This window comes from Abramis brama (assembly GCF_963993115.1).
Source record: "Abramis brama genome assembly, chromosome: 10".
Classification (NCBI taxonomy): Eukaryota; Metazoa; Chordata; class Actinopteri; order Cypriniformes; family Leuciscidae; genus Abramis; species Abramis brama.
In genome coordinates this window covers 14,792,886-14,814,930 of record NC_139972.1, presented here as the reverse complement: position 1 = coordinate 14,814,930, position 22,045 = coordinate 14,792,886, and the positions used below count along the sequence as shown (strand labels likewise).

At 35.9% G+C, this 22,045-nt stretch overlaps 2 protein-coding genes and 1 long non-coding RNA gene across 3 annotated transcripts in view; all 3 read right to left on the bottom strand.

Moving 5' to 3' along the window:
- tada2a (transcriptional adaptor 2A) overlaps positions 1-8,745 on the bottom strand; it is a 14,966-nt gene extending 6,221 nt beyond the window's left edge. Inside the window, exons 1-9 of the mRNA XM_084125319.1 lie at positions 8,323-8,745; positions 5,991-6,097; positions 5,828-5,887; positions 5,540-5,631; positions 4,177-4,340; positions 2,302-2,390; positions 2,131-2,203; positions 1,707-1,770; positions 234-277 (exon numbers count right to left, since the gene is read on the bottom strand). Of these exons, the coding sequence (XP_083981445.1) occupies positions 234-277; positions 1,707-1,770; positions 2,131-2,203; positions 2,302-2,390; positions 4,177-4,340; positions 5,540-5,631; positions 5,828-5,887; positions 5,991-6,097; positions 8,323-8,347 (718 nt within the window). The 5' untranslated portion in view covers positions 8,348-8,745. The remainder of the gene's footprint in view (positions 1-233; positions 278-1,706; positions 1,771-2,130; positions 2,204-2,301; positions 2,391-4,176; positions 4,341-5,539; positions 5,632-5,827; positions 5,888-5,990; positions 6,098-8,322) is intronic.
- A 580-nt stretch (positions 8,746-9,325) lies between these two features.
- LOC311090185 lies at positions 9,326-11,279 on the bottom strand. The gene is made up of 3 exons (XR_014607858.1): positions 11,142-11,279; positions 9,607-9,659; positions 9,326-9,464 (listed from the first exon to the last, which is right to left on the bottom strand). It is a non-coding gene; the product is annotated as an uncharacterized lncRNA (long non-coding RNA).
- Positions 11,280-14,448: 3,169 nt separating this feature from the next.
- Positions 14,449-16,630, bottom strand: LOC311090183 (uncharacterized protein). Its single transcript, XM_084125333.1, has 6 exons — positions 16,593-16,630; positions 16,097-16,126; positions 15,907-16,019; positions 15,480-15,508; positions 14,888-14,959; positions 14,449-14,763 (listed from the first exon to the last, which is right to left on the bottom strand). The coding sequence occupies exons 1-6, from the start codon at positions 16,611-16,613 to the stop codon at positions 14,618-14,620; spliced, it is 411 nt and encodes a 136-aa protein (XP_083981459.1). The 5' UTR covers positions 16,614-16,630; the 3' UTR covers positions 14,449-14,617.
- Positions 16,631-22,045: the final 5,415 nt, after the last annotated feature.

Sequence of the window (22,045 nt, the reverse complement as noted above, 5' to 3'; positions counted from 1 at the left end):
TGACAAAAACAGCTCTGGGATCAGTGTTGATCTGGGATCGCAGTATTTCAGGCATTCATTGTAAACATTTCACACAGATGGCTCATGTAATTGGGGGTCAGGGAGAATTATCTTGTGGTAGATACTTATGAACATTGCCTCACATACTGATCATATAAATGGAGGACAAGAGATGGAAAGAGCATTTGGTTAATATGATGCACAACAGCATGAATTTAAAAAAGAAGTCTTACTCTGAAACTTGCGTAGGTTGATTAGGCCATGGTCTCGAATGATCCTAAAAGACAACAATTTAAACATTACACAGTTCCAAATCGAAAATCACTCAACCCACATTAGACTTTCAGCTGTGCAGTGAACAAATCAAACAAAAGTAATTGAAATAGGCCAACACAACAAATGTTTCAAGTAGTTTCCCCAAATTCAACTGAAAATGCAACTTTTAATGACTTCTGCAGTCTCCGAATTATTCAACTCTCTGAACAGAATCCCTCTGTAACTGCATATGATGGTGAAAATTCTGCTATGCCATCACATGAATAAATTACATTGTAAAATAATATAGTAAAATACAAAACAGTCATTTTAAATTTTAATAATTTCACAATATTACTATAGTTTTGATCAAATAAATGCAGCCTTGGTGACCAGAAGAAACTTCTTCCAAAAACATAAAAATGATTTTTTTCAGTATTTAATCATATTTTTTTGTACAATCATAGTAATTGTAGATGTTAACATCATAATAAAACAAATATTTTATTTGACTTATTCCTACTTTTAAAAGATGATGTGAAAAATGTGTCATGCTGCAGTTTTTGGCACCTTTGTATATTACTTAGTGGTATAATTGTTTATTGTTATTAATATTAATAAATGCAATGCTGGTGTTGCCTTGATTTTATTAAAGCAACACGCCACTTTAGGCTGTGCATTAGTGACTTTACCATCATTAGGGAGCTTCACATTGTGCCTAGTGCCTAAAACACTTTCTAAATACATTCTCTGTTATTGATTAAAGTGTCATGTACAGTATATTGTTCACAGAATTTACAGACACAAACAACTAATTGCATTGGGAAGGCAATCAAATTTACTTAACCATGGTAAAATCACTGTAATGCACAGCCTTGGTTTGCTGCTTTATTGGTTGCTTGGCATTATCAGCTGAGGGCTTTGTTTATTAAAAGCATCTCATTCGTGGTGTTTGTCTGGTGTGGTGGTCTCAGATGTTGTGTGGAAGCGGCGGGTCACTGGTCTGTTAGCCGCTCTGCAGGAGATCTCAGACGACAGCTGCGGCTCCAGTTCAGTACACAACTGAGGTCAAGCTCGCCTCGCAGTCGCACACATACCACGAGCCAGGGCTCATTAATGCTGATTTACTGTTACCACTAGAGCTGTTTGTGTGTTTGTGCTAAGAATCAGGCTAGCTGATCAGTTGCTATGGATTAGGTTACATAATAAAACACTCAGATAAATTCCAGGAATGCATTTCAGTGAGTTGTATGTGCATGTGATCATTTGATTCAATTCTTCAATTTGTAACAGTATAGCATATATTTTTGTTTATAAATATTCTGTTTATTGAGAAACATATGTTTAAATGGAAATATAAATAATGCTTGAATTTTTTTTAATCATTTAATAATCTAATGTGGCCCTCTAGTGGTTGTTCTATCAGTACAATGTGTGTTTTTCCTACTTACTTTTTTCTCCTCTGTCTCTCTTTCAGTCTGGAGTGATAAATATCCACTACTGCAACCTTGAGTGCTTTGAAAAACATACCACAAACATGGTAAAAATAAATTAACAAGAACTCAGCTTTAACTACACTGTGATTTCATTAACATTGCAAAAATATCAATTAATTAATCCATGCAAATTCTGTCATTTTACTGAAATATATATTACTATAGCATTTTTGCACAATCTTGCTGACCCCAAACTTTTGAAATCTAGTATGTGTGTGTGTATAGATGATTGATTGATAGATAGATAGATAGATAGATAGATAGATAGATAGATAGATAGACAGTCACTAAGGAGTGTATCAGTGCATTACTGTGAGAACCACATTTCATTTCAGTAAAATTAGATAATTGATTCATATTTCTGTATTGTTGCACTTACCATGAAGAATATCAGAGTCATCATCAACAAAGTCAATATCTTTCAAATCCCATTCAGCATAATTATCAAACTCCTAATTTTAGAGACAAAGAGAAAAGAGGGAGGTTGCTTTGAATAATGTATGAATGAATTTGTTCTCAACAGACAGCACATTAACTGTAGATCACTCACCTCCATGAAGTCTGCTCGAGCCGGCATGTATCCAGCCATATCTCTAGACAGCTGAGAGTCGAATGAAGGCCTTGGAGGATCATCAGTGGCTGAAAGAGACAAGACACAACCCTTACCAAAAAATATATTTATATATTATAAATAAACATCAATCATTCATCGCCACAGTTTGAACATTGCAGAATGGTCTCTGTGTGTTTGTTTGCCATCTTATAAGCCAAATGAAACAGATAAGCACATCTAGTATTCATGCTGTTCATCTGCCAGGCCAAAGTCTGATAAATCAATGCCTGCATGGGCTGTTGAGCTCTGAGACTTTTCACCTGCGCACAGTGTTTTATTAAATGAGGATCAGGATGACATCAAAGAGTAAATATTACATTCAAAATCTCCATAAAAAGTTGTCAGTATCGATTTAAAACTTTTGGCCCTCCAGTTAAAAAACAAAACTGCATGTATTTTGTGGAAGAACATTGTTTTGGTGGTGCTTCACGGCTCTGCGTGACTGTGCGGATAAATTATGTTTTTTATCATAACTTTAAAAAGTGAGAGAGATTAACCTTCCGCTCATAAAACATTCACTACTAGGCTTAAGAAATAAAAAATAAAAAAAACTGACTAGCTGAAGACGTTACTGTAGCTTTACCCATTAATAGACACTGTACTTCCTTGAAAATAAATTCCAGCACAGCATTACAACAACCATAATGAAATGAGCCTTAACAATAGATAATGCTTTACAATCAACTCTGTTAGAGAGCTACATATGGCAATTTATCTGTTCAATAAAATATCTAACCTGTTGAGCAAGTAAAAAAAAAAAAAAAGACGCATCTCCACATTGCTTATGCAATGTTTCAAATCCCTCAATTCTTGCCATTTCTGAAAAGCCAAACCAATGTTGATCCTTGTTTTATTACGAGCTCTGTCATGTTCTCTTTTTGCCAGCAGACTCTCCTCTGTTCGGCGTTTGTTTAAAACTGGTGATTCCCTAGAGGTTCAAGATTTAGTTGCTCCATCTCAACCGTTCTCACTCGTTGTGATAACAAACCTACGCCACCCCCACACCATACACGGGTTAAAGTAGCCGGAGCAACTTTTCTCTGATTACAGATATGACGAGAGACACATGGGCAAGTGACATATGTACACAATTTCTGACGAAAACCATCATAAAATTTAAACACTTACAATAGGCTTACCATAGTGAACCAGGGTAAAGTCAAAATCACGTTTTGGAATAAGGACTGATGATGTATTGACATTCGTATGTAGTGTACCTTTAATGAAATTTTACTGGACTGATTAGACTTTAAAGGTGATGATACACAGGGCAACTTTTTGAGCAATATTGCTGGGCAATGTTGCCGTCAATGGGCAACCAGATGAGACAAAGGCCCACGACCGATCTAAATAATCCAGATAGAAATGTATTGCCCATTTTCAATGGGAAAGTGCCCAAGCAACAATCTGTTTATACCTTGTGTGTGTGCATATTTTAAAGGGGACCTATTATGCCCATTTTCACAAGATGTAAAATAAGTCTCTGATGTCCCCAGAGTGTGTATGTGAAGTTTTAGCTCAAAATACCCAACAGAATTTTATTTTACTATCTGCAATGGAAAACGGAGCGAAAAGTGAGTCGAGTTGAGCTGGTACTGGTAATGGAAAAGCGCCATCTGAAAACAGGTCGTTTGGAGAGACTGCTTATGATTTATGGGGATTAAAAAAAAAGGAGTGAGTGGATTTTTATCACTGTAGGGTGGTTGTGTACACACACTGCCAACACACATTTATGTCCAAACACCATACAAAAGTGAATTTTGCATAATAGGTCCCCTTTATAACAGTAACTTGTTTCTGGTGCTCACTTACGCTTAAAAGGAATGGCAGTGTCTGCGGACCGGGACAGATGATCTTCCATCTGTCTGAGATTGAGCAGAGTGGAGGCGAACAGAGGATTGTTGATGAAGTTCTTCATATAGTGTCCTTCACACTCCTCTTTGGTCTTGGTGCGCATCTGGTAAGCCACATCCTGCCTGAAGAAACAGAGAGGTCATTTAGTAGGCATGGGCATTGACACAAATTCGATTTTGATTCACAAGCTTGCAATTTAATTTGGTTCAATGCTGATTCATCTCAATATATCAGAAACAGTACACCATTTTTTTCTCAAGGAAAAAAAATCTCTCTCATCAAAAGCTGTAAACTATATAGGGAACCTTGTCTGTTGGTAGGCTACATAATTATAATATTAAAGGTTGACCAAGGCTGCAATACGCTGTGTTTCCTGCCAACTGGCATCCCGGGGTGTCAAAATACTATAGGGTGAACTGGTAGTGGGCAAGATCCCACAGACCAAAACAAAAACCGACTGACAACACGGAACGTGTAAAATAATAAGTAAAATAACTGGCTGTAGAAGTGTTTTTCAGAGAAACAAGTATGTGAACTAAGCATGTTTCCTAAATATATGCAAACATATTATGGTATTTTTATGCTTTAGTAGAGTAAAAAAGTTACATACAGCACTTTAAAAAGAGGAAGAGATTCGCGTGCGCTTAGACTGAGGCTACAGTAATCTGTCACGCCACAATAAAGAGTGTGGAAACTGTATTTATTGTTTGAATTTGGTGATAAAACTGTCAAAATTTGAAAACTGAGAGTTCGCTTCATATCAAAAGTAACAAAGCACAAAGCATATTGCAATTATTTAGATGGAAGATGCGCTACAAATAATGTTTAGTGAAGTTTTGTTCATGCATCAACTAAAAACAGCATGGACTAAAAAAATCAGTTCTGGGGATTAATAATAGATATCGGTTCAAAATTAGAATCGCTTAAAATCATAAAATCAATCATTTCAACCCAGCCCTAGTCATTAGCAGTGTTATTTTAGCATTATGTATATACTATTATAGCATTTTGAATTAGATCAGTTTTCACTTTAATTTTAAGTTGTTATAATTTTGTTAGTGTATTTTTTTATTTTTCTATTTATCTTTAATTTATTTTTATTGCGGTTTCAGTAATTTTAGTATTTCAACTTTTTTTAATTTAGATATTTGCCAAGGCAACATTTCTCATTTTCATTTAGACCATTTTAAAACCATTTTAACAGTTTTTAGTAGTAGTATTACTTAATAGTGTTAGTTAACAATAACTCACACAATTTTATCTAAAATACCTAAATGAACCCTAGTAGAATTGGAGATATAAGAAAAATAACCAGACTGACCAGTTGCCAAAACCACAGTCCATGACGGCCTCTAAAAGAGCCATCTCCTCCTGCGCGGTCCAGCCAGGCTCTAAAACAGGGAAATCTGAGGTCTAGAAGAAAGCAGATCACAGTAAAGATGTAATTTATGAACACAAGAGTGTTTATCTAAAAAAAAGATTAGAACATATACGGTTTAACCAACATTTAAAAAACAACTAATAATTTATATCTTAAATCTAAATGTTTATTTACATATGAACCTTTTATATTCAGTGTAATAAGTTTAATCCAAACTGCTCTCTTTACCATGATTTCATACTTGTGGTCACTCTGGTGCTTTTTATACTCATATCCTCTCGTAAAGCACTGCAACAGAAAGATCAAATCATATAGTACATAATAAATGAACAGTGAAAGTATGTGAGGTATGCAGTCAGACGGTAGTGGGACTCTCGATCCAGTGACCCACCTGCAGACACAGGAGGAAAGGTGACGGTCCACATTCAGCACACTTAATGTACGGCTCCACCAGATATGATGAACATCCACGACAGGGAGGCTTATCGAAAGGATCATCTGTATGATTCACAGAATGAAGTTATCAACAGACCTATATCCTATATCTACCTGTACCTATAGCAGTAAAAATATGTAAAAAAACAAAACAAAAAAACATTACCTATATATACAGTGAGGAAAATAAGTATTTGAACACCCTGCTATTTTGCAAGTTCTCCCACTTGGAAATTATGGAGGGGTCTGAAATTGTCATCGTAGGTGCATGTCCACTGTGAGAGGCATAATCTAAAAAGGGTTAGGGTTAGGGTTAAAAAATCCAGAAATCACAATGTATGATTTTTTAACTATTTATTTGTATGATACAGCTGCAAATAAGTATTTGAACACCTGTCTATCAGCTAGAATTCTGACCCTCAAAGACCTGTTAGTCTGCCTTTAAAATGTCCACCTCCACTCCATTTATTATCCTAAATTAGATGCACCTGTTTGAGGTCGTTAGCTGCATAAAGACACCTGTCCACCCCATACAATCAGTAAGAATCCAACTACTAACATGGCCAAGACCAAAGAGCTGTCCAAAGACACTAGAGACAAAATTGTACACCTCCACAAGGCTGGAAAGGGCTACGGGGGAATTGCCAAGCAGCTTGGTGAAAAAAGGTCCACTGTTGGAGCAATCATTAGAAAATGGAAGAAGCTAAACATGACTGTCAGTCTCCCTCGAACTGGGGCTCCATGCAAGATCTCACCTCGTGGGGTCTCAATGATCCTAAGAAAGGTGAGAAATCAGCCCAGAACTACACGGGAGGAGCTGGTCAATAACCTGAAAAGAGCTGGGACCACCGTTTCCAAGGTTACTGTTGGTAATACACTAAGACGTCATGGTTTGAAATCATGCATGGCACGGAAGGTTCCCCTGCTTATACCAGCACATGTCCATTTGGATGATCCAGAGGAGTCATGGGAGAAAGTCATGTGGTCAGATGAGACCAAAATAGAACTTTTTGGTCATAATTCCACTAAACGTGTTTGGAGGAAGAAGAATGATGAGTACCATCCCAAGAACACCATCCCTACTGTGAAGCATGGGGGTGGTAGCATCATGCTTTGGGGGTGTTTTTCTGCACATGGGACAGGGCGACTGCACTGTATTAAGGAGAGGATGACCGGGGCCATGTATTGCGAGATTTTGGGGAACAACCTCCTTCCCTCAGTTAGAGCATTGAAGATGGGTCGAGGCTGGGTCTTCCAACATGACAATGACCCGAAGCACGCAGCCAGGATAACCAAGGAGTGGCTCTGTAAGAAGCATATCAAGGTTCTGGCGTGGCCTAGCCAGTCTCCAGACCTAAACCCAATAGAGAATCTTTGGAGGGAGCTCAAACTCCGTGTTTCTCAGCGACAGCCCAGAAACCTGACTGATCTAGAGAAGATCTGTGTGGAGGAGTGGGCCAAAATCCCTCCTGCAGTGTGTGCAAACCTGGTGAAAAACTACAGGAAACGTTTGACCTCTGTAATTGCCAACAAAGGCTACTGTACCAAATATTAACATTGATTTTCTCAGGTGTTCAAATACTTATTTGCAGCTGTATCATACAAATAAATAGTTTAAAAAAATCATACATTGTGATTTCTGGATTTTTTTTAATTTAGATTATGTCTCTCACAGTGGACATGCACCTACGATGACAATTTCAGACCCCTCCATGATTTCTAAGTGGGAGAACTTGCAAAATAGCAGGGTGTTCAAATACTTATTTTCCTCACTGTATATATGTGTGTGTGTGTGTATGCATGTATACATGTGTGTGTATATATATATATATATATATACATACAAACATACATTCATATATATATATATATATATATATATATATATATATATATATATATATATATATATATATGTATGTATGGAATTGTGGGGAATTTAATTTTATGATTATAGAATTTTCATTTTAATGCACTACATTTTTTGTGTTACAACTTATCTTGCAAATACTGGGGTGTCACCATGGTACAGTGAGGTGTCAGATAACATGGTAACTTACATTATATATACCTTGGTGGATGATTACTATTCATAAAACATGGTATTTACATACTCCAAGGTATTTCAAACAATATCATGGTACAAAAACACGGTATTGTTAGATACCAACAACAATGGCAGTACGTAACCACACTGGATAACGAATGAACTGTTTCTTTTTCGTATAAATTTAGGTAGTTATATGCCGTCGATAAGAAGATTTGCTAAACAAGGTAACGTTACTTACTTCCAAAAGACGTCAGACGATCCATGCTGCAGATGATGATGTCTGATCAGGAAAAATGTCCAACCTTCCTCTTCTTTGATGTCGTTTTTAGCGCAGTTGAGATTATAGGCTTTTTTTCTGTTGATGAATGCAACTCAACTGTTACAGGGATTGAGCCTCATTTTTTTTTAAAAAGGAATCAGTGAAAACAAAATGTATGTTGTATTTAGGACTGAGAATGTAAACACACTTCTATGTCGTTCTATGCAGTTCAATGAACATCCCATGAGGAGGGGAAATTACTTTTTGCAACAGCGCCCCCAGCGGCACCAGCGTGATACGTTACCTGGACAGACTCAGACTGCGTGCACAAGGCACTCGTTTATTTCAGATGAGTCAAAAGGCCTTCTAGTAAGTCTTTCAGTGTATTTTTTTTCCACGTGTAACTGATGCTTTTTATCAACAAAAAAAAACCCATACCGTATCCTACTTACAGTCCCCTTCACACTAGTACTAACACCATCCCAGATCTTTCAGCTTCATCACTATTTCATCAGAAGGTCGTCGTTAGTAGGCCTACGTCGTTTTGGTGGATATCTTGCTGATGACGACGTATGATATGATCCAAGCTGTATGTCAGTCTGCTATATATTATGTAGCCTATGTTTTCGAACTTTAACTTTTTAAATTATTAGATTTTAGTCATGTAAAGACTGATTCCTGAGGGAATATTTATTCAGTCTCATTTAGTTTCTTTGTGTTCAGCAGAACAAATAAATGTATACAGGTTTGGAACAACTTGAGGGTGAGTAAATGAACTGAAGACAGAATTTTCATTTCTGTGTGAAAAATCCCTTTAACTCTAAAATGCCAATAATGTAATAAGCCACTGGGAGACCACATAGTTGTCATTCACTGCATTGCATTAATAGAGAGACAGTTCACAAAGTATTTTTTTAAGTTTTTATAGTATTTTTATGAGTTGACTGGGTAGGAACCAGTGCTCACAGCATATTTTAATCTGTGATTCTGCACAGGGAATCTTTCGTGTGCATTCCTATTGAAATTTATTTCCCCCCTTCAGTCGTGCAAGTTCTTCTCCACCTTGAAAGAGGGACCATGTGAACACCTGGCTGGATGTGAGTCATTGCAAGATGCTCGAGCTGAAATGGAACAGATAAGGTGCTTTTCATTACAAGTGTTTACAAATAAATAGTGAAAAGACATGCACTTGAAATGACTAGGAAATGTCTAAAAGCTAAAGTCATTATAGAAAACAAACCGATAAATAAATGAGAATCTTACCATCATTCCAATACTCTGCATTAATGATTCCGACACCGAACTGATTTCGACTCCTGTTGCAAACACAAAAAAAATAAGTTCATTCAAAGTCCATTCTTTGGAAACCAAAGGATCAGAAAGCAGATGTTTTGCAATTAGCATAGATTGCACACTGTAACATCTGCTTTTTAGCCTTTTGCATATCCCACCATAAAGCCTTTAAACACTTGAGCACTGTTTGTAATACATGATGATACTATGGTGGTTTGTAGAGTAGCCTGCATCAGATTAATCTCTAAAGGCTCATTTACACAATGGATGACTATAACTATAACAATAAAGATATAGTTTAAACAAAATTCTAAATATAAAAGAATAGCAGAGTCCACACCACAACTAAAACGGCACAGAAACAATATTGTTGGAAGCAATTTTTTTCAGAACGTTTTCTTTTCCAATTGTGAACAATAAAAACATTGACAGTAATAAACAATAAACAGAACGTTATTATCCACTGGTGCGGATGCTAATATAGTTATCTTTATAGCTATCGCTATTGGAGTGAACAGGCCTTAAGGCATCTCTTTCAATGAATTTTGAAAGGCTTACCTGGCTAGGTATTGGATGTACCCAGTCGTGTCTGGGATACAGCTTGAGGTCATGTGAAAGGATTTGTCTCCAATCACCACCACCCCACCACAGCCATATGGATTATCTGTACATTGTACAGATACCTTTAATGAAACACAAACATACAAAGCCGTTCAATTTACAGCAGCGTATGGAATTAGGTTTGTTTTCAGTACTAACGGACTAACTATAATGACAATAAATAATAGATAATGTATCCATAACACAAAGACACATTTAAGAAATTTTTGAAGCAGAAAGTAAAACTTTATAAAGTTAAAAAACATTGATTAAAAGTAGATATTTAAAAACGAATTACTCTATGATTTCCAAAACTTGTTGCTTTTAATATCTGAGGCCCTATTATTACAGACAGCAATTTTAGTGCTTGCAATGACATCATCCAAGACAAAATAAATAAATAAACTAAGCAATTTCAATAAGGAATCACACCATCTTTGCTCGGGCCCTAAAGAAAAGATAAAAAAATTAAATAGGAGCCTTAAATATAAACGTCATTCAAAGGTCATGGCTTTTTCTGACCAGAATATCGGCATCAAGGTCATGCACACTGAAGTCATCTAGTCATCTAACCGTTAATTTCCTACATGCATTTAAGAACAGATTTGCAATAGGCCTTCCTCCTCCAATTTTGAAAAAACAAACAAATTTGTAAGCTTACATGGTAAAAAAAATCAAAAATTTTACCTGTTCATTTTCAGAGGGCATTTTTCTGTGTATCCCTGAATTTGCGACATGCGTATGACATTACGTTGTGTGTGACGTCAAGTCGTCAAATGTGATTCCCTCATCAACATATTATATTATATACATTGTTTTACAATACATAGGAAATCAGTGTTATCTTTTCATATTCTAATGACACTAAATGAACAAGTAGTATTTGTTGTTTTGTTTTCTCCTACCTTCTGCGACAAGTGGTATAACTGGAAGTTCTCATAGCTGGATCTGGACAGCCTTCCATTTCCAAAACGAAATTTGTTTTTCTCTTGTAACCTTTCCGAAAAGTTCACTCACGTCTATAAAAAGTTCACTTAATTTACTTCCATTCGGGACTGATATTCGCTTCATGCCGGTCTCTTCCTCCTCTTCTCCTTATGCTGTGAAATAGAAGGCAACACATTTCCTGTGTTTTCCAACACAGGAAACATTCCTGGATCACCCATCCCTTCCTTTATAATCAAACCACTGTGAAATAAACAGAATAAACAATTTCACTTGAAATATGCCCTGTACTCTTACAATCAATTCCAGCGAACAGCAGATGGTTTAGGCTGGGTCTCTTACATTTTCGATTTCTGTTCCTCTGTCAAAACCAGTTTGTTGCTTATTTGCATTTATGGTTTTGACTGATAAATAAAGCAATCCATTCCTGCTGACTTGTTATGATCAGTTATTTAAGTAAACATACTGTGCAGTGTGCAGATCTTTTCAGGTAAGAGTTCAATTAAATTGACAGTAGACCCATGTTGCGGAGTTATTTCTGAAAGGGGTCATGAATAGAACGATCAAATTTTCTTTGAGGTTTTGACATATAAGAGGTCATCATACTTTAAGTTTCAAAACTGAAAACTTACTGGTTAGTCTAAAAACAGCTTTTATAGTAACTAATAGGGCTGGGTATTGACACAAATTTCACAATTCGATTCGATTTCGATTCAATATTGAATATTTTGGATATCGGGTACAATGCTGCAAATTTTCTCAAGGAAAACAAATCTCTTAATTATTATTGTAAACTATAGTTGACATTGTGACATTGTTTACTAACGTCTTTCCACGGTTGAAACACTGATTGAGCGATTCCATGTGACATGATACGGACTTCGATAAGTTGTAGCCTACTCTGTCTTTTAACACACTTTCAGATGTTCATTCATGTTTATTTCACACTGTAACTGGTGTTATTAAGGCGGAAGAGAAGATCATGTGCTTCTCTTGAGCTGAGCCAGAGCGATCTCACGCCACAGCGCCAAAACGGTAATTATGTTTTTGAATTTCGTAAGAAAATGGACATAATTTGAAATCTGAGACTTCGTTTCATATCAATAATAACAAAGCACAAAGATTATTGCGATTTATTGGATGGGATGCGCGCAACAATGTTCCATTCATTCATCAACTGAAAACAGGATGACTAATCGATTCTTGGGATTTAAGAATCGATATCGGTTCGTAAAAATGAGAATCGATTAAAATCGAGAAATCAATATTTTTTTACCCAGCCCTAGTAACTAAGCCCAGCGAACGACTCGTGGAATTTGCCTAATAGATAAGTGAAAGACTGCATTTGCAGAAGAAAACAAAAAAACTACTATACACCTACTTCATCATTTCCCTGTCCACTGATGTGTTAGTGATGAGATGAAGAGGAGAGAAGAGAAGAGCGATACAGGATTACTGGACTATAAATAATATTACCTTCCAAAGGATCCTAATGCTAGGAATGTGGTTATTTATTTTCAACTATGACAGTCATAATGTCTCAGTTGAGCATTATTTATTCGTATTTGGTACATTTCACAGTGAATTGTTTGGTAAATCAGTTGCAATTTCGGCGCAGGCTTTGCAAACAGACTTTTACAATATGGACTCAACAATATTGGCACAACATGTAACTGTGTTAATTCTAAAGCCTGATCTGTGACCAGTGATTTCTGATATGTCATGAATCATGTAGCCTACAGCCAGATGTTCTTTGTCTATGTGTCAGTAAATCAAACCAGTGAATAAACGGTCGACTTCAGATTGTTTGTGTCATGAAAATAGTCTGTTATTTAAACTGTGATTATATTATTTATAAAAAGTGATCAAAGAACGCTCCCCTTACAATAGCTGGAGCTGTTCTGGACTCTCGCCAAAACTCCCGTTACAGTCAACAAATCTGTTATTTGCATCATATTTGCACCATGTGTTCCACATTGCACTGTTAGTTATGATGAAAGCATTCATTAGAGTGCTGAATGACGAGCTTACTGCATTCATTCGCTCAACAGACATGCTATAGATTTATAATTCTATAATAAACACTTTTTATGATTTGTTCATTTTGAGAGGTGTAATTGTAAAAACGTGCTAACGGTTTTCGAGAGAGTTCCACATGTAATACTTATTTCATATGCAAAGATGTTAGCCAATCACAGCAGTGGGCGTTTACACTGAAGTCTCACAGCAGACACGCCCCTTCAAGCTAAAATCAGGGTACGAAAAATGCCTTTTATTTCTAAATTATGACAATTTGTTATGTACAAAAAACCTAACATTATAAGTGCACCCAGGTGTATTGTGTTAGTTTTGCAAAATCATCTGCTGAAGTCTATTGCAGAGATATTCATTCATGCCTCTAACTACAGTTGTAGATGCACAGTCAACTTGCTCTCCAGTGTTCACGGACAGGCTTTGAAACAGCCCATAGAAACCGCCACTGAGGAGGCCTCTATATGCTTATATATCTATGCAACTGATCTTTTCAAATCCACCACACACCAGCAACAATAGCATGACTTTTGATGTTCTGGAAAAAACATTTAGAAGCAAATGCAAGTAATCTTGAGCAAATTATATTGTAGGACTGCAAATATGTTTGCAAAAACCTGTAATGCTCGATCGATGTAGCACATTCACTGTTTTCCACATCTAAGCCTGTCATTCCATCATCCTTCCACTAGAGGTCACTATCCATGAATTCTGACTATGTTCACTCATCATTATTTCACTTTTACTAAATATCCTGCATTTGATTCACTCAAGATTTTCTGCATTGCAGACAGTTTATTTTGCTGCCACTCTGAACTTTATCAAAGTCCCTTTCAAGGAAAGTCTGTTCACTCAGCGGCCATATTTGCAATGCCTCTGGCAGCTAATTAGGGCATCCAGGACCAGTTCCTATCTATTTGAATGGGGGAATCCTGATATCTCGAAATCTGCTTTCCAAACTTACTAATAAATAACATATTTCAAATCAGCAATAAAATCTGACATGAACTGTCTCATAAATGTTGTTTCTTATGCTTAAATAGTGTTAAAAAGCTTATTTTCAGGCTAGACCAGCCAATGGTGATTGGCTCTTTTATTTAGAAGGCGGGAAGTATTACGCCATATTGTGCTCTGTAGTTTCACCCATTCATAAGTAATAGGAGTGCACCGTCTTTTTATATGTCTTTGACTGTATGTATCAGTTCATGCTTTTTCAATAATGAATGACAGCATGTATTGTCACTTTTACTATTTATTTATAAATGTAAGCATTTTAGAGAGCATAGATAGTTAGAGTTATAGATTCATAGTTAGACAAGCTTTTTTAGAACTACACCTTATAGAAATAGAGTAGGCCTACATATTGTAAGCTACATTAAGTTTAGTTTTTTTTTTTTTTTTTACTCTAATTGTGAATTTGATACATTCTCCCCCATCTCTTTGGCTTTTTCTTCTTTCCCTTTGGATACACACACTTCTCTTTTTCATAGCGTTCATCTCCATTCATCAGCTCATGGCCGTTGTCTCCCATGCCATCGGATGCCAAGAATCCTGCACAGATCCCCACATCAAGGTACATCATGCCTTTTTGTTATTGAGTCTTTGATACAAATCATATCAGTATAAAGTGTTTTATGTTGCATTTTGATAGTTTGAACTTTCAGACATTTCTCACCATCTGTAAACGTTAGGCTGTCGGTACTGATTTGTCCATTCACAGCAAATGAATCCTGCACTTGACCAGCAGCTGAGGAAACATGAAACAAATGGAAACAATACATACCACAAGAACACTTAAAAGATAAAATAAGTGTAAAAAATAAAATAAAAGATGTTGTATAGAACACAATTTTTTTTTTTACAATAATGTATAATTTGTTAACATTAGTTAAGTTAACTTTGAAAAATAGTTGTATAGCATGTATTAATATTAATTGTTAATATACTTTAATATTTCAAGTTGTATAAATTAACATTACATATATAACAACATATTTATAAATTAACTTAATTCAAGATTACTTCAATTAAATATTAATATATTAAATATCTTATTTTAAAACTCTCTCTCTTTCTATATATATATATATATATATAAGATATATAAAGATTTGACATTTGATATTAGAATGATGAATGTGACACTAAAAACTGGAGTAATGGCTGATGGAGATTCAGCTCTGCATTACAGAAATAAATTATATTTTAATTATAATTTAAAATATAAGAGAGAGAGAGAGAGAGAATATTAATTATTGAATACTTACCAGTGTGATTCTGCCCAGTAACTCTTACCCTACAAATGATTGTAAAAAAAAAAAAAAATCGAATTACACTTGAATATACATGTGCAACTCGAAGAATTTTAATATCGTGCAAAAGTTCATGTATTTCAGTAATTCAAATTAAAAGGTGAAACTAATATATATAACTATACATATGCATGATTATACTTTTCAGAGGGCCGACATTTCTGTATTTAAAATCCTTTTTTTTTATTGATTTCTAATTTTCTGAGATTTTGAATTTGGGGTTTTCATAAGCTGTAAGCCATAATCATCAAAATTATAACTTTTGCACAATATTCAAATTTTTCTAGTTTCACCTGTATTATATCATACAAATTCAATAGGCTTAAAACTGAACGTCTACTACAGCATGTGTATCTGTGTCAGGTAAATGTCAAAGGTTTACCCATGATATGAGTCAGTCACAAACGGAGTGCACCTCCTTAAGGGGAAGGATTCGTTTTCATAAACCACTTCAGCATTCAACCCGAATTGGTCATCCTGACACTGGATTGAAATCTGCAGAGTAATAACACACTGTCTATAGCGTTCAAGCAAAAATGTAAGAGTTCTCTATTAGCATAAATCATACGCACTTTATCAGTGTCTTCACATTGAACTGGGACCTGAAAAGAAAAAAATAGAGATAAATGAGTAAAACCCTGTGATTACTTATTACTAAAACATTCCGTAAGAATGACCTTAGCATTCCAAAATTCATGTTAAACTATCCAGAAGCCACCGCGGTCCTCCATTCCACATATTTGTCTTGCAAATGACTTCCACACTTTTAAACTAACTAGGTCAAACATAGTTCCTTTTTTCACCACTCTTCTACATGATGATGATAACATCATGTTTTGCAAAACAAACAGAAACTTACGGCCTGCCCACAACAGCTAGACATATAGGCTAACGCTAACCCGGTTTCACACACTACCAAAATAAATACACACCCTTCCACTATATAAAGGAAGTTCATCTTTTCACAGTATTGTAGGATTCGGATTCGGATTCGGAATCGGCTTTACTTCGCATAGAAAATATGTTCTTATTCTGCAATTTGTGCATAAGAAATTCCACATAAAATACCCTTTGTTTCCCATGTGCCATGGCGGAAATGTTACCTCCTCAACTCTTAAATTCACGTGCAGCATCCGGGTTACTCTCTTACTCTAAGAGAACACTCATCAACACTCACTCTCAGCAGAGAACACTGATGCTGAGTCATATTTGTCTCATTTATTGAAGCGTGTAGTTTCATATTTACTGTCTGTGGGAAACAGACAATATTTGTGTGACACCATCATTTCCTTAAGCTGAAAGAACGTACAAACCTAAGAAAAATAAAAATGAAAAACAATAGTTGAAAAGTATTATACATCTATACAGAGGGTCTATATATAACTACAGACTATATATAACTTGTATACAGATTATGTACTGTGTTAAGAAACAGTCATGAGGTGCACTCTCTTTAAGTACACTTGAGTGGCCTTTTATTTCAATATATTATACCATCTGCATTGACTTCCATAGTATTTTTTTTCTCTACTATGGAAGTCAATGGGGTCCATCAGCTGTTTGATTACCGGCATTTTTCAAAATATCTTCTTTTGCGTTCAGCAGAAGAAAGAAATTCATACAGGTTTGAAACAACTTGAGGGTGAGTAAATTATGACATAATTTTCATTTTTAAGTGAACTATTCCTTTAACATTTCTAAATCTTTCAATCTCACACCACTAGGTGATGATCTTGCACCACTGGTTGTGACAAACTAGGTACACAACAAATATGTAGCTTTATTTCCACCATAGAGCATATGGAAAAGACAATCATTGAAAAGACACAATCCCATTATGATAAAAAATAAAGGCACACAAAGAACTGGACTCTGTTCTACAGGGTCTCTATCTCCTCCCGCCACAAGAGGGCGATAGAGAGGGCGGTTGGCACCAGGCATTCCCAGTGGGATGCTGGGAGATCCTCAGGGACAGGTTTCATACTTTTACCAGCTGCTACTAAGAGTGATCTTAGAGCCGCACTATTGATTTCCAAACAAAGAAAGACTCCCAATATATGACGCTTAATAACTTTTATGCAAATTGCTGTTTGCACTGTGTGCTGTTTAAGTTTCAGTCCTAGTTTTGCCTTTGTTGGCATATGCTAGTTAAAACCATTGACTGGTCTTTGATGTGTTAACATAGCCACTAATGAGATCACTGCTTGAAGTATATCTAGCATCTGTTTTAAAAGTAGTCAGATGCATATATGCGTTCGCCATGCACTCTTAAATATAAAGGTTCTTTATTTGCATCTGTGGTTCTATGAAGAACTTCTAACATCCATGGAACCTTTTTATTGCACAAAAGTGGAAATGCAGTGGGAAAAGCTTCTTTAGATCAATAAAACGTCCATATAAAGAAAGAAAAACGGTTCTATTAGGAACGGTTCACTGTTGGGACCCCAAAAAGGTTCTAGCATCATGTGAAAACCCTCTTTTGGAAGTTTTATTTTTAAGAGTGTAGGTCTACATACCACACTGCACTCAGATGTGTTATACATTTAGGCTTCAGTGAAACCTGTGCATGTGTCAGCCGATTGTCTGTTACACTAACAGGCTTGTGTTCTAGAATTACCAAAATCTAGACGCTGAATAATGGAAGCACAAATTATACACGGGGGAGCAACAAACAAAAGCTATGATGCAAATCACATACAGAGAGACACGTGGAGGCCCATAAGGCAGAGCGGTGGGACTCCGTGCCTTTGGGCCCTGGACCGGCTGGCTTGTGACCCGCCCTCTGCCTGTAAAGGGTCTGAGAGACACAAACCGGTGGGGTTCGGGCCCCTTTTGTACTGATCTAAGACTGGGGTCGCTCTATACAAGAAGTGTGCCACATTATCATCAAAATATATCCTACCCCCACAACCATCACCCCATGACACAATACATACACCCCCCTCCTCCTGCTTTGTTTCTCACTCTCCCCTTCCATCCTGAAACCCCCAACGGGCCCCAAAGATGAAAAGAGAGCATCTGCTATACGTCTCTGTGGGCGCTCTTTTAAAAAACAGAGGCTGTGTTAGAAACGGATACTAGATCATGCAACTTTACATTTAATTCAGCAAGTACACTCTTTATTATTATAAATAAATGTTTATTATTAAAAACGTATTTTTATTTATGTATTTTAAATAATATTGTTATAATTCAATTATAATTTTGGGGTCAGTTAGATTTTTTTAAATGTTTTTGCTCACAAAGGCTAGATTTATTTTATGAAAAATATAGGAAAACATAACACATAAATGATTATTACTATTTTAAAAAACAGTTATAATAATTACATTTAATATTTATTTTTAATGTTTTTCATTTTAATATATTTTAAAATGTAATTTGTTCCTGTGATGCAAAGCTGAATTTTCAGCATCATTACTCCAGTCTTCAGTGTCACATGATCCTTCAGAAATCATAATAATATGCTGATTTGGGCTCAAGAAACAGTTATTATTATTATTATAAATGTTGAAAACAGTTGCGCTGCTTAATATTGTCATGAAAAAGTTTTTTTTTTTTTCAGGATTCCTTGATGGATAGAAAATTCAAAAGATCTGAAATTATATATATACACTGTAGTATATAGTGTTACTAAAAATGCAATACCAAATGCATTGTGGGATACAGTACTGTTTTCTCTGTTGTATACTGCACAGTTTGGCAATTCATGTTTAAAAAAAAAAAGCATATTATGTATGTATCATTTCTTCAAATATTGAATTCTGAGCAATGCAAATCACAATTTTTTTTCCCACACTGCCTAAAGACCCCATGAAAAATACCTCTTTTTTGCATTAGGGCTAATTTAGGAGTCCTGCATCATTAGGCACATCAGGTGGAGCCATACGTCAAGGAATGATTCCACAGCTGGTTAAGATGCCTCATGTGCCACATTCAGTGTCAAAGAGCACAGTATGGAATAAAGAAAGAGGGCTGATCATATATTATCCATGATTATGATCTCATTCCTCTCACTTCTGTGCCTCTTTGGTTCCCTGCAGCAGTGATGCGTAATACCACTATGACATCACTAATGCATTGGGCTGCCTGTCTGCTGTCTGCGCTGATGAATGAGGTCAGTTGGAGGCATCAGGGCCTGCTGCCAAACTCTCTCCTCATACTCACATATGCACTCGTTCTGCCCGGACGCCATCCAGATGTATTTATGTAAAGGTTTATCTTTTTTGGCAAATTAATATGAAAGCTTTTCCTATTTACGTGCAAAATAATGAAACGAGAAGAGCCTCTCACTCAAACTAAAAGTGCTGATGTAATGACAACGCGGATAACTTAATTTATCTTACTTTATTTACTAAACATATTCTGCTTACTGCATTTAGATGTATATTATTACCAAGTGATTTTTTTATTCTTAATCTGACTAATTTACATTTTATTTCTATTCACTTGTGTATAAATAGGTATTCAGTTTCTGATTAAGGGTACGTTTACACGAAAATGATGTACTAAAAAAATGCAAAGTTTTTACTTTGCCTTTTTAGCGTACAGACGACAACGTTGTCAAAACAATCCTCGTTCACACAGATCCGTGAAAAAGACTAAAAATGCAGTATTCTGCTGCCAGACCAGTAGTTAGCGATGTCACTTAGACACACCTGAAGAATGAACTGAACACATAATACGCATGCATATGACGTCACCGTTTTCAAAAATTCATGTTTTTGTAGTTTACACAGAGATGATGATGGCATTTTTTTCAAAAACTTGCACTTTGAAATCCGTTTTCAAAAGTTTGCGTTTTCAGGCCCTCAAACGAGTCAAAACGCATACATTCTTTTCTGTTTTTAGTTGAAAATGGTGTCGTGTACACAGCCCGTAAGTACACAGTTAAAAAGTGAATTTTGTAATAATGTCAAATTAAAAGTACATTTTAAATAATGTTTTAATTATTCTTTAAATAATAAATTTTTTATATGTTGACTAACATCATAAAGCACATGTAAAAGTACTTGGTTAAAAATGTAATGTGTAATATGTGTAACAATGTGCAATTTGATATTTAATTTAAAGTAAATATATGTACTAAATTGCAACTTCATCACAAATGTGTAATTAAAAACGTATATAAATTTTAACTATAATACATTTATTTAATTACAGATAACATGCATTTAAGTGCCCAAAAACATTGCATTCAGTCCGCACTTAAGTATATTCTTTTAAAGTATATTATTTCTGTAATAACTTTTTTTTTTTTATGCTGAAGTGCTGAACTGTTCTTTTCTATATAATGAAAGCATGTAGTTTCCAGGGCCTGCCAAAGCGTTTAGTTTTTGAGTGTACTGTTCCTTTAAATGTTTACAGTTATTGCATCAGCCTCTGTCATTCTTACATTTGCGATAAAGTGCTTCTGTCAGTTATAACTGCATTAAGATCACAGTAAAGGCAGGTTTCGCCCCCTATTAATGAATCTACCTGGATCCATCTGGCCGATGGATGGGTCTAATTAAAGGCCAGATGCTGGTTAATGCACAGCGTGAGTCGAGGAGGAATAGAGAGAGCGTTTCTTTATGTGTGAAGTTTTGTTCGTGCAGTTCTCTCCACCCATCACACAACTGAACATATCTGAATTACTGCCTCTGCCAGAAATGACCTCATTCTAATGCACACAGCTCTATCTGAGGCTGTCAGTATTTAATTCACTTTTGATTAATTTGATTCAATGTTTAATTCATCATTGTTCGTTACACAGCAACACCCCTCGGTGCCACAGAGCTTTTGTTCTTACCGGAGCTTTTGAAAGGTGCAATAAAAACACTTCTGAAATGATCCGTTGACACCTTTTGCTGCAGATTATAAGTGGCGTACTGATATATGTCACAGAAGGGAAAATATGAGAGCGTCTTGGCCAATTGTTCATTTCCAGTATCGCTGAGGGTGAGATTCATTTCAGTGCATCATCACCTACAGTCATTCAGAGTCCATCTGCCTGCCTTCAGAAGCCAAAATGATGACGAGACTGAGCGCTTTAATGCACTGCTATTAATGGCTGCATTAACAGCACACATTCTGCAATAACTCATGAAGATTATTTGTTTTCATAAGAAATAAAACTTTTATGATTTTCCTAGTCAGTTAAAACTGTTTTAGTGTTGCTTGTAAGCATGCACAATTTGCCTGTTGTTGCTTGACTTAGCTTTGAATAAACTTTTGCATTTAAAGCAACACCAAGGAACTTTTCCTCTTCGGTCGCCCTGCAGGTTGGAAGTGGAATTGTCCATTACCGCTGTCGTAAATAATTTAGCCTACCGCATCCTACTGTCACACGCGCATGCGCACGCTTGCTGTTTATCCAGCACTGGCTTTGGAATCAACAATTGTAACGCTTGCCGTAAAGCAAGTCAAATTTGTAGTTTTCTTATGTCTCATTAGAACTACAGAAACGCGACCCGATCTGGCAATCTTACATAGCGTGGATATACCAGATAAAGGACCGCAAAGCGGTGGCATAAGTGCCT